The sequence below is a fragment of the Malurus melanocephalus genome, unplaced genomic scaffold (assembly GCF_030028575.1).
Source record: "Malurus melanocephalus ecotype Western Australia unplaced genomic scaffold, MMel_1.1 scaffold_412, whole genome shotgun sequence".
NCBI lineage: Eukaryota > Metazoa > Chordata > Aves > Passeriformes > Maluridae > Malurus > Malurus melanocephalus.
The window spans coordinates 303055-314825 of NW_026623644.1; the positions used below are offsets into that span (position 1 = coordinate 303055).

The 11771-nt window shown below is 51.8% G+C and overlaps 1 protein-coding gene across 1 annotated transcript in view; it reads right to left on the reverse strand.

The window, feature by feature from the left end:
* CUNH3orf70 (chromosome unknown C3orf70 homolog) overlaps positions 1-11771 on the reverse strand; it is a 20084-nt gene extending 8313 nt beyond the window's left edge. The window contains exon 1 of the mRNA XM_057379627.1: positions 11458-11771. Coding sequence (XP_057235610.1) covers positions 11458-11632 — 175 coding nt within the window. The 5' untranslated portion in view covers positions 11633-11771. The remainder of the gene's footprint in view (positions 1-11457) is intronic.

An 11771-nucleotide genomic window follows, 5' to 3' on the forward strand; every position in this document is an offset into this window, starting at 1 on the left:
GCAGTGGTGCTCTGCTGCCGGGGTTGGCACAGCGGCCCCAGGACAGCACGGAGGTTGTCACACACCCACCTGGGTTTCCAGGGTCCCCGGGGCAGTGGGTGGCACAGGTTTGCCAGCCCAGCCTGAGGGCACGGGAAGGAACCAGCTGTAGATTCACTGCTGGCACAGAGAGCCTTGGGGCCGGGCAGGGTTTCCTCCCTCACAGACAAAAGCAAAGCTCACTGCACACCCTGGGCAGGTTTGTGGAGGGCACGCAGCCCCCTCAGCACGCTGGAGCTGCCCACCACAGCTGCTGCTGCCGAGTGCTCAGCAGAGTGCAATTCCAGCAGGAGCTGTGTTGTTGGGCTGAGCAACTCCCCSTGGTCGCTGCCTTCCAGCCCTGCCTGCTGAACAGGACAAAATTGTTGTCCTGTTCAAAAACTCTTCTTCCTCCTCCTCCCTCCAGTTATATGCATAGCTTGGAACTACAAACCCTTGCAAACAAAGGMCCTACCCATAAATACTCACCAAGGACTATCACAACTCCAAATTACACTCAGAGCACAGGRCTAACTTTTCCAGAGAGAACAAACRGAAGGAGAAACCTGGAGCACATTTACAGGTGGCAAATGTGGAAAACCCCACTGCTCACCCAGGTGTGCACTGCTTTGTGATTTATGGAATAGACACCATGTCACATCCAGCAAGACATCACRGGCTGCATGTTGAAGGGAAGATGTGGAATGAGACACCAGAAGAAATGGAAAACATTTCAGAACACTGAGGCACTGCCAGATTTACAGTACAAGCTCAAGTAGAGCTGAACTGGGCCACTGGTAGTTATAATGAGGCACAAGTGAAATGCTGGTCCACCCTGAAGAAGCCTTGTAGATAAATATATGCAACACCTCAGTGCAAGTGATATTTCTGCTTTGCGCTTTCTCCGAACAACTTTGAAAAAGCAGTGAGATTGCTGAAACAGATTTCTRGTGTGGGGAATGCAAACAGACCATTGCACAGGAATCCCAGCAGAGCTGGAAGGCCCTGGAAGGGATCACAGGAGAGACTCCAAGGGCACAAATCAACCCAACAAAGGAACAATCCAAAGAGAAGCCCCACACCAGGAGCTGAGCGGGTGCAATCACAGCAGGAAGGGCTGGCAGGCTCAGCCCTGACAGAAATGTGTCCCTCCCAAGGGCTCCTTCTCCCAGAAACGCCTCCATCCGAGCACTGATGAAACCATCCCATTGCAGACCCTATCCCAGCACAGGGAAGAGCCAGCCCATCAATGTTTTGGCAGTGGCTGCCCAGCAGCAATTCCATCCAGCAGCAATTCCATCCAGCAGCAATTCCATCCAGCAGCAATTCCATCCAGCTGCCAGCTCTCTCCGCTGGAGGAGAGGCGTTCCCTCCCTGCTCTACAGCCAGACAGCTGCGCCAGCCCTTGACTCGACGCTTTTCACAGGAAACCAACACACAGAGGGAAAAATCAGAAAGATTTTCCTCATCAAATTTGTATTTTAATGCCCTTTTGTCTTGATCTGTTTTAAATACAAAAAGGATCATGACAGTACTGCTATGAGCTGTCTAAGAGTTCCAGGAGTTTCTGTGCACATCAGCTTAAGAGCATATAATGCTTAAATGCAAACAGAGCCTGGAGCTTCCTCCATCATYCCTGCTCTGTCCTCTCATTGCTTACACAGATTTACTGGACTTAAAGAAAAAGCAACCCTGAAGGCTGGAGAGCTGTTTCATGAGGCCATAAACCYTCTTAAAGAGGCCATATTTGCCACTAACCCTTGTCAAGGACCAGAAYACCAACACCCCAAAGGGCAGTGAGCAGCTGCAAACACCATGTGTGTGCTGGAGGAGCCCTTTCAGCACCTGGAGAATGTCACCCACAGATGCTGCTGACCCCAGCTCCTTGCCAGCTTCCAGAAACATGGAAGCCCAGACAGGGAAAGTGTGACATAGCCCTGGTTATAACCTCTGCCAGCACAGCAGGTGGGCAACGCTACCCAAGCTCTGAACCCAAGGATATTCACTTCCAAAACATCCCTTCCAAAGCCACCCTCGAAGGCCAGAACTGCCACTTCTTGCACATTCCCCTGAGAAATTTTACACCAGATATTTTTAAAATTCAGTGGAGAAAATAGCAAAAAATGGCTTAGTGCTAAATATTTATTCTACAACCCCATCCCTGTGCACCATCTGCTCAAGCTTCAGCAGCCCATGGTTTCCATGCAGCCAGTCAGTGCACTGATATGGCAACAAAGCCAGATAAGCACAGCTCTGTGTCAAACACCCAGAAAAACCATGGAATGCCTGGAAATCAAAGGGACTGCAGCCACGGCCCCAGTTGTGTTCCAGGTGTGTGGGACATGCTGCAGGGGGGCACCCTGAACCTTTGCATACACTGGAATGTTTTCTTGGGAATTCTCAAATCACCAGAACAGCTSACCAGGGCCTTGAAGGAAAAGTCCTCTCCAGAGAGCTGCACTCTGCAGCCACAGGGCACAGCTGGGCAGGAGCTGGGGTTTGCAGCTGGGAACAGACACATCTCTCTGGTCACAGCATTTCCTGGGGGCTGACAGGAGAAGCAATGGCCCGTGGGATGTGCTGCTCCTGTGCTGAGGCCAGAGCCCAAGATCTCCTGCTGACTCCTCAGCTGTGTGGTGGCCATGCAGGAGCAGGAGCCTTCAGGCTGGACAGYAACACATCCTTGCAGCTCAGTGCTGGGAGCAGAGTCCTTATCCCCACACAGCCCTAACCCTCAGCCCAGCGCTGTTCCTGGTGCCTGCTGCACATCTCCACTCACACACCACTCAAACCAAGCTGCTCCTACCACAGGCCTTACAGAGAACCCATTGCTGGGGAATTCAAAGCGCTGCTCTCCCTCCTCATGCCCAAAATACATCCCCCCATGGAGCTGCTGCGTGCAGCTATGGGCACCAGCCCACCCCTTGGAGCGATGTRGGGTTCTGCAATGCTCTGAATGAACAAAGGCAAGCCCCAGTGCCATCCCTGGAGGTGGAGCAGGTGGGCATCACATGCAGCCATTGTGTCACACAGTGTCATGGCAGAAAAGTGACTTGGAGCCCCCGGACAGTGCAGCTGGGAGCACACAGAGCTCTCTGCCCTGGCAGGGGGAGCCAGTGCTGGCAGAGGTGAGGGCATTGCCCTCACTTTYGTATCCACAGAGTCAAAATCCCACAGGACCAGCTGGAGAATGGCTCCTGTGCCAGCAGATCATGGTCTAATGGCACAGGGAGRAAAAACAAAGCAAAAGGTGAGTGTCTCCTTCCCCCTCCCCTGCCTAGAGCTGGGCTAACGCTGCTGGGCTGCAGAAGGGTTGCAGGAGSTCATCATTCCAGCCTGGCATACCTGGTGCTGTGCCAGCCTTTCACCAGGACCGAGGCACATGAGGGKGAATGAGAGCAAATCCCTGGAGTGGGGCTCAGCTCAGGAGTGCATTGACAGCCAGAAACCCGCCTGGAACTGTGGCAGGTGTGCTCTGCCAGCAGCAGCACGGGGACAGGGACAGGGACAGGCACAGGCTGGCACCGAGCTGGGCACAGCAGGACTCACTGCAGGGCTGGGTGCAAGCACCCAAGCCAACAATGAGCTCTGAGAGCAGACAAGGGGGCTCTTGAGCCCCGCAGCCACTGCGACAGCCACAGTACAAATGCACGCCTCGTGCTGGAACTGTTTTACAACACAGGTTATGTATAAATTCCAACTGCTACATGGCCTAAATTAAAGCATGGCTATGATAAGAACAAGGCCCAATTGCCAAGCAATCAGTTTTCACTTTCCCAGTAGGTTGTTGACTTCCATCTATATGAATATACTCAGCTATTGGCAAAAACATCTCCAAATTGCACCAACTGCACTTCTTGAGTTCTGTGATCAGTCACTACATAAAAATTGATTAGTGGAAGAATCAAAGCCATTATGAAAACACACTCTGTATCTTGTGGGCAGATAAATTCATGGAGGTGCTGGAAGAAAAACCGCAACACATTAAACCAGGATCACTTTATGTGCAGAGAGAGATGCTCTACCTGGAATCCAATCCACTGTCAACCCTCTCTGCATTAGTACAAGCTCGTGCCATCCATCAGCAGCTGAGCCCACACTGTCACAGCTCTKGTTTGGGAACATCTTACACTGTTTGTGAGTAAGGCATTTTGCTTTTTATCCTCTGCAGCAATACAGATCTCCAGTAGAGCCCCATCAGAGTGCAGCAGGAAGTTCCCAAGGCTGGCAGTGAGTCAGGGAGCGTCCGACAGCGCTGGCTCCATCGAGAGCTGTTACATAAGAACACCCCAAGATGCTCCTGCTCTCCAATGCCAGCTCTGCTGGCTGCAGCAACMYGAGYGGAGACAAAACGTGCTCTCAGTGAGTACACAGGTGCTGCCAGGAAATTGGAGCTCCTGTGCCAAGCACCTGAGAGGCCTCTCCACGCGAGCAGTGTCAGTTCTGCATGTGTGATGGAAATTACAGTGATGACAACCTGGGGCTCAGTCCCACGGGACAATGCAGGGCTGCGAGCAGGGGCTGCCATTTAGGACACATGGAAGATCCCTCAAGAGACACGGGAGGAAGGATGATGTGACAGCAGGTGTCGGGGCCCCGGCGTTGAGCAGGCTCACAGATCCAAGCTGGCAAACAATTCGCTCCCCTGCAGAGTGCAGGAAGGAAGCCATGCGTTCACCATGGGCACTGTGCTCCAGGCCGAGTTTAGCTTTAGGCTGTTCCTCTGCACTGAGCAAAGGACCAGCAGCCTCTCAGCAGCAGAAGCCCCTGAACAGCAGCACAGGCCCAGCCCTCACTGTGCAGGGTTCAGGACACCCTGAATTCACAGACAGCCCCACCAGCTGACGAGACACAAGAATTAATGAACTTTTCCTTTGGAAGTAGTACATGCTTTTGATAGGAAACACCCCCAGCCTTGTCTTTTCAGGCTTCCCCAAAACAGCACTTAACCCTTCAAGCAGCCACAGAGGAAAGGTGTCAGTTATCTGCTACTCTCAGAGGCTCTCACCAGCAGATCACTAACTTTGGGGCAAGCAGATACAATTCTTTGTGAATTATGCCTCTCAGGAGRACAGACAGATTGCAAAACAGCCTCACAATCATGCACAACAAAGAGATTTTGGCTGGCAGGAAGTGTTTTGTTAGAGGTCCCTTTTTCTTAGACTTCTGGTGAAGGACGTGCAGTGACTCCTGTTCAATCCCAGATGAGCTCTAGCAGTTAGTCCTACAAGACACACTGAGCAARCAGCCTGAATTCAGAGATTTTCCTGTGGTCTATTTCTGTTAAGTGATATCTAGGCCTTTGTTAATAACAATACTAGAACCTGCACGTCTCTAACCATTATAGTAAGGATTGAAAATGAATGGCAGCTGCCATTCCCACAGGGTCCCGTGAATCGACACGTGTGTGCTCCCTTTGCAGGCACAGCATCAGCAGCACATTCATACTGTGATTTCCAGATTATAACTCAAACCTGAGGAGCCAAATGCCATCCAGGTCTGGGATGGTGCACCCATAAAAACTAGCRGTGTTTTCCCTCAGAGTAACACTTCAGAATGTATTAAGCTGACATTTTTTCTTCAGTTGTGTACAGCTCAGTGAAATKAAGCTGGAATATCACAGCTCTTCAAAATACAGGTGAAGAGAAGATCTTGCACAGCCACAGGCAACAAATCCTCATTAAAAGTCTTTTCCCATTACAAGCTGCAACATCCACCTTTCAGCAGCTCGTGCCTGGCACTCAGTGTAATGCCTTGCTTGTGCACAAATATTCTGTCCCGGTACATAGACTTAACAGGATGAATGTTCAAATCCTTTTCACAGCAGAAGTAAATTAAAAATGCCTCTTTCTCCCAGGATTTGTAGTCATTCTCCCTCCCTCTAGACCAAGCTGTTTTGTGGGAATTCCCAGCCCTAGAGTTCCTAGCTCCACTGCTCCATTCCACTTCAGACAGTTTTCCCATGCAGAAAAGYGTACGAGCTCCTCCCAATACTCAGAATTTCAAACACAAGCATGTTACAACTTCCTTTCCCCGACAAATCAGTCATCAGAATGTAGTCTTCCCGTGTGGAACAGCACTGCTGGCAATTCAAGTTGCCATCACCACTGCCAGGCTGGCTTGCAGTGAGTTCCAGTGCCCATTTTCTCCCACAGAYAGACACACGGAGCACCGGGGCTCTGCTGCCCCTCTGCTCCCTCCTGCGTGGGGCAGCGAGTGCTGGAGCCACCAAAAATCACCCGAAGGAAATGCCAGGGCAATAAAAGCAAGGCTTTTGGAGATGTRGGGTGTGTGCTGTGCTGCAGGGCACCCCGGGGCTGTGGCTGCTCCTCTGACATGCAGGCACAGCTCCTCTTTAGACCCCCAAGCCCTATCAGGATGTGCTGGAATTCCTCCCCAAGCACCTCCGCTCACTCAGCAGCTTTGTCATGGGCCAGCAGAGCTGCCCCAGTGATCCCTGCTCACAGCTCCCACTGGGGTCTGAATAATCACATGGGCTCGGGAGATTGTCAGAGCCCCTGCTGACGGGAGAGGGGACAGACACCTGGGAAATGCTGCTCCTGAAATGCTGCACATCCCTGTGTGGCAGGGGAAAATACCTGCACCCGGGCCCGGTGGGTACGGAGCTGCCGCGGACACACATCACACCACTCTCCCTGGGAGTTTTCATCGAGAATGGCCTCGACAGACAGCTGACACCAGCATTGGGGGACACACAACAAATGTTTCCATTTCAAAATGTTACAAAAGGAAACCAGGGGTGATTCAAGCAGAGAAGAATGTGAGCAGCAGTATCTGCTCAGAGCACACCGAGGTGCAGTGGCTGTGCTGATTTGCCTGGTTCCCTGGCTGCAGTTGTGGGCAATGGATAAGGGATTACCCCCTGCCCATGCCAGCTCACAGCTGGGACCGAGGAGACCCCAGCACGGGGGCTCTGCCTCTGCTGGGTGCTCTCAGACACTGGGAGGAAGCAATGGAGCTCTGAGAGCCAGGAGAAACCCTGGGCTGCCTGTTCAGGTGAGCAATAAATGTAAATATACTCTGGTTCTACATCCCCAGAATATTKCTGGCATGGCCAAACCTAGAGAAGYCYTTTTCCCCGAAAGCACSCAGMAAACACGTGYCCTTTGTGGTGTGCTGCCCATCACACGAGCCCATTTTCTCCTCTTGGCTGAAGAATGACAGTTCCTTGGATCTCTTGCCAGGCCTGCCTGACCCGCGGCACAATCTGCCAGGTCTGGCTGCAAACTCAGCCTAACAGTGCCATAATTTGTGCTGCACGCCAGGGGGGAGGCTAATCCAAGGCACACCTTGGTGCCATCCCCCACCGAGCAAAGCGCAGCACTGGAGGAGCGGCTGTGTTTGTTAAAACCTTTACTGCCACCACGATCTTGTTCCTTGCCTGAGCCTGGCAACCGTGCTCCCTTCCTGGCCACCCAATGGAGGCCTCACATGCTCCCCATGCTTGGCTTGTTTTCTTGCAAACGGTTCAAACAGTTGAACCTTATAAAGTGGTGAACTGAAATTTATTTGCTGCATTTACTTTTCAATATAAGATATGCAAGAGGCTTTAAGGAGCTAAAAGCTTGCTCTTTTGATGCTGAATCAGAGGGAGGAAAAAAAGCACAGAAAGGCTAATACAAGGTGGCACAATTACTGCCTATTGATGCAACTGCTATGGAACCACGATTCATCATGTATTATTGATAATTGCAGCATAATGTACCGAGGGTTTTGCAGGGTGTTTAACAGAATGCAAAATATTCGGATTACAAATTAACCCAGTTGCAAAGAGAATGCTCTTAATTGTATCAAGCGTGGTGCTTTCGCTCACAGTTAATTCCTAGGAAGTAAAATGAGCAGAACACAGTCTAAGTCCTGCTGTCAGGTCAGGACAGATGCAAGCCCGAGGATGTGATCCCTTCTGACAGAAACAGGTACCACCTCAGAGCCAGCAGCCTCAGCTCCAGCATCAGTGCAAATCAGAGCCGCAGTGGAAATCCCAAGGTGAGGAAAGGGAGGCAGGCACCTTGCTGCAGACCTGCCTCTGGCGTGTTTTCTCTGGCTCTGGAAAAAGTAGATCGGAGTAATTTAAGGCTCTCAGCTTGCATCAAATAAATAAAACCTCAGCAGGCTCTCAGAGGGGAGGGAAGCAAGGTGAACAGGGGGCTGCCACCCTGGTAAAGGGAATGCACGCAGGGCACAGTGCAAGCAGGAGAAATGTGTAGTGGGACAAACATGGGCTGAGGTCAGAAACACCTCCTGGGTCAATGTCTTCTCCCCTGCTGGGAAGAGGACTCAGAAGCTGGAGCCCTCATCCTGCTCCCAGTGGAGACTGGAGCCGACACAGCCTCCAGGGGAGGGGTGCTGTGCACAGTGACAGAGCAGAGACCGGGTGTTCACCCCTGCAGCCCCCAGTCCCAGCTCCCCAGGCACACCCRTCCTGCAGGTTTGTCCTGCACCTCTTATGGAGGTTGTACCTTGGTTCAGAGCTCTCCAGGCACGGCAGAGCATTAGAGAAACACCACACAGGGAAATCTGCTCTCCACCAAGCCCCAAACAGACTGAAAATGACCCAAAATAAACTCCAGGCTTAGGCACAGAAGTCATCCAGGCACCCAGGGCAGCTGAGGCTCCCGGAGCTGTTTGGATACACTGAGCAGTCTCTGATCTCCCTGCCAGCTGTTATTGCCATTTTATGGAGAGAGAAACATGGGAGGTAAGAGAGCGCCTATAGTGCTGCTCACTTCCAAGCATGCCAGCCACAACGGCTTTAGGGAATTCAGGCTGGCTTTTGCCTCAATTATTCCTTCCATAGCCAAGTGCTGCAACGGTAAATTGCTCCTGTCACTGAAGTAAGCAGATGTGATCCTGAATACACATGAGGAGACAATCCACTCATCATGGCATGGTGAGTTTTTGTAATTTCTCAGTGTAAGTGCACTTTAACTGAGTTGACATTCTCCAGGACCTTGGCCACTGATGGAAAATAATACTTCAATGGCCCTTTTAATTGAAGTAGAGCTTCCTGTACCCCAATACAGCTCTTAAGAGTCACAGAAAAGCACTTTCAAGAACCCTCTGAGGATTCCCAAGTTGGTATTACTGTGAGCACTGCATTTATGGAAGATAAAGTCCCAATGCTGTTTAATTACGTCTCTGAACCTCTATACAATATCCCATTATAGACCTCATTTTTACCCCTTTTAAGTCCAACTCAACTCATTGCACGGGAGCAAGATACAAAGAGATCCTTAGCTCTGAAATTTGCATTAGGAAATGAGGGGCGAGAAGGCAGTGCGCTTCTTCATGGCTTTCAGAAGATTAAACAAGGCAATGAAGTGTGTGACTTCCTTTAAAATCTTCCATTTAAAATCCTGGTTTCATGAGGCAAAGGTATCTAAAAGTTTCCTTAGCCATAAAGGAGGAATTGAGAAGGAAATACGTACTTCTTGCAAATACTGTAACTATTTTTATATCTTACAATTGCCACGCAGAAGCAGAGGGTTGGATGGGATCTCAAGTGGTCTTTCCAAGGGGGAAGCAGCTCCATGTAATGTCCAAGGGACACCAGTGCAAGCCTTCCCTGAAGGACCATGACTCCCCACCTTCTCAAGTTCTCTGTTCCCCTGCATCATTGCTCTTTCTGCTTATGATGCTTTCCARTATCCAAACCTAAACTCTCCTGGTCACAGGTAAGAGATCCCCGGTTATCTGCCACGTCTGGGCAGAGTGGGAGCAGAGCACAGCCTCTTCACAAAGCTACCTTCCACTTGGCAAAGCTCATCATAGCTCCCTCCTTCCTCCCTCCCTCAGTCTTTTACAGCCCAAACAGTGCTCCCCTTTTGCACCCCTTGTAAAGCACGTTTTCTAAGCTGGTATCTGTGATTTCTAAGCTGGTATCTGTGATCTCCTCCCCAGTTCTCCTCCAGCTCTATAAAGTGCAATGCTCAAAGCTCAGCCCATCAGCCTGGCTTCCTCATCACTAAGCTGAAGAGATAATTAAATTGCACACTTGCCATGCTCCTGGTAACGCATCCCAAAGCGAGGGCTGGGGTTCTGGCTTTGGCTTTTGTGCCAGCCAGAGCTCCTGCCGCTGACACACAGTCAGTCTGTGATCCATCCTAATCCCCACATCCCTGGCCACAATGTCRCTTCTCCAGGTGTTCCCAGCTCCACGTTTGACTTCTCATCCCAGGACCATTCCCAGCTGGTTTTGGGTAACATCTCCAGTTTATAGGCACCACTTTGAGCTCTGTACTCCAGAGTGCTTGTAAGCATATATATCTTGATGGTGACCACAAACAACTAAGATCCCCAACTAAGAGAAATGTTGGGAAGAATCTAGGTCATAACTTGAGGGCCTTTGTGTTATTGATGGAATGCCAGTGAAACATCCCTGTCCCTGTGCACCTTCTCACACAGCCAGCTGTGCCACACAGTATTCAGGGTACAGACAGAAAAAACCTATTGTCCTGAACTGCTTTCAAACAAATCCAAAATCAAGGCAAAARCCCTGAAATGTGYATTTAATTGATTTGGAAGCTTGTATCCAAACAAAAGGTGGMTTTTGGGGCAGCCCTTTTCCCCACTGTGAAACAAAATTTGCAAAATGTGCGTGTGAAGGGGAATCCATGTAGGAGATTAAATTACAAGGAGAGATGGCAATGGTAGTGGATTTAAAAGGAGAATGGGATGTCAGGACTCCAGGGGCACCTTCAGCAGCACCAAGTAACCCTCACATAAGGGTCCAGTGTTAACTCTGACCATCCAGGCTTTAAGATCTCCAGAACACAGCATGATCCAAGTGCACGGCTCCATCACCATTTCCTGACCTCGCATCAACACGCTGCTGGGAAAGCCTGCTCTTCAAGGCTCTGTGTGATTAATTATTCATCAAACTATGTTTGGACATCCACAGTTCAATCTCAGCCTCCATGATTAGATACATCAGGATCTTGAATACAGRTATTAAAGTCGTTGGGCGCCTTTTCACTAGAGTTGGCTCAACACTGGATTTTGAAGCTATCTGCTATATATAGCCTAAAGCAGCTACCTCTGCTCAAAGGGGTTTATGCCTGTTAGAAAAAGCCATTAGCACCGAGAATGAAGTGACTGGTGCGAAGGACAGCGGTGCCCAGCGGCAGCCAATGCCACAGCCCGCCCTCCGAGGGGCGCCGGGACCACCGGCCCCGAGGAACTGTCCGGGCATCGCCGCTGCCGCTCCTCCGGGAGCAGCGGCCCGAGGTCAGCGTCCCGCTGTGGCCGCCTCGGCGCGGACAACTCCCGGGACGGACAGAGGGCTGCTCCCGGCCAYGGGACGGGCGGGACGGGACGGGCGGGACGGGACGGGCGGGGAGGCAGCGCGCAGGGACCAACAGGACATTCGGGACGGCCGGACCGCGCACCCCCCGCCCGCTCCCTCGCCCCCTCACTCACAGTGGCACCATCCCAGGTGGCAGCACCAGTGCAGGCGGAAGCAGCGGCCGTGGCTGTGGGTGGCGCAGAGCGAGAGCCCGTCGCAGGGCTGGAAGTCGGGTCTGCCCGCGCAGCTGCGGGCGAGCGCCTGAGCCTCGTCCAGCTTCTCGCTCTTCGCCGCCGCCGCCCCGCTCATGGCGCCGCCGCTCCGCCCGCAGCCCCCGCGCCGCAGCGGCCAGAGGAGGAGGAGGAGGAGGAGGAGGTTGAGGACGAGGAGGAGGAGAAGTAGGAGGAGAAGGCGCCGAGCCGCAGCGGGGACCGCCCGCCCGCCCAGC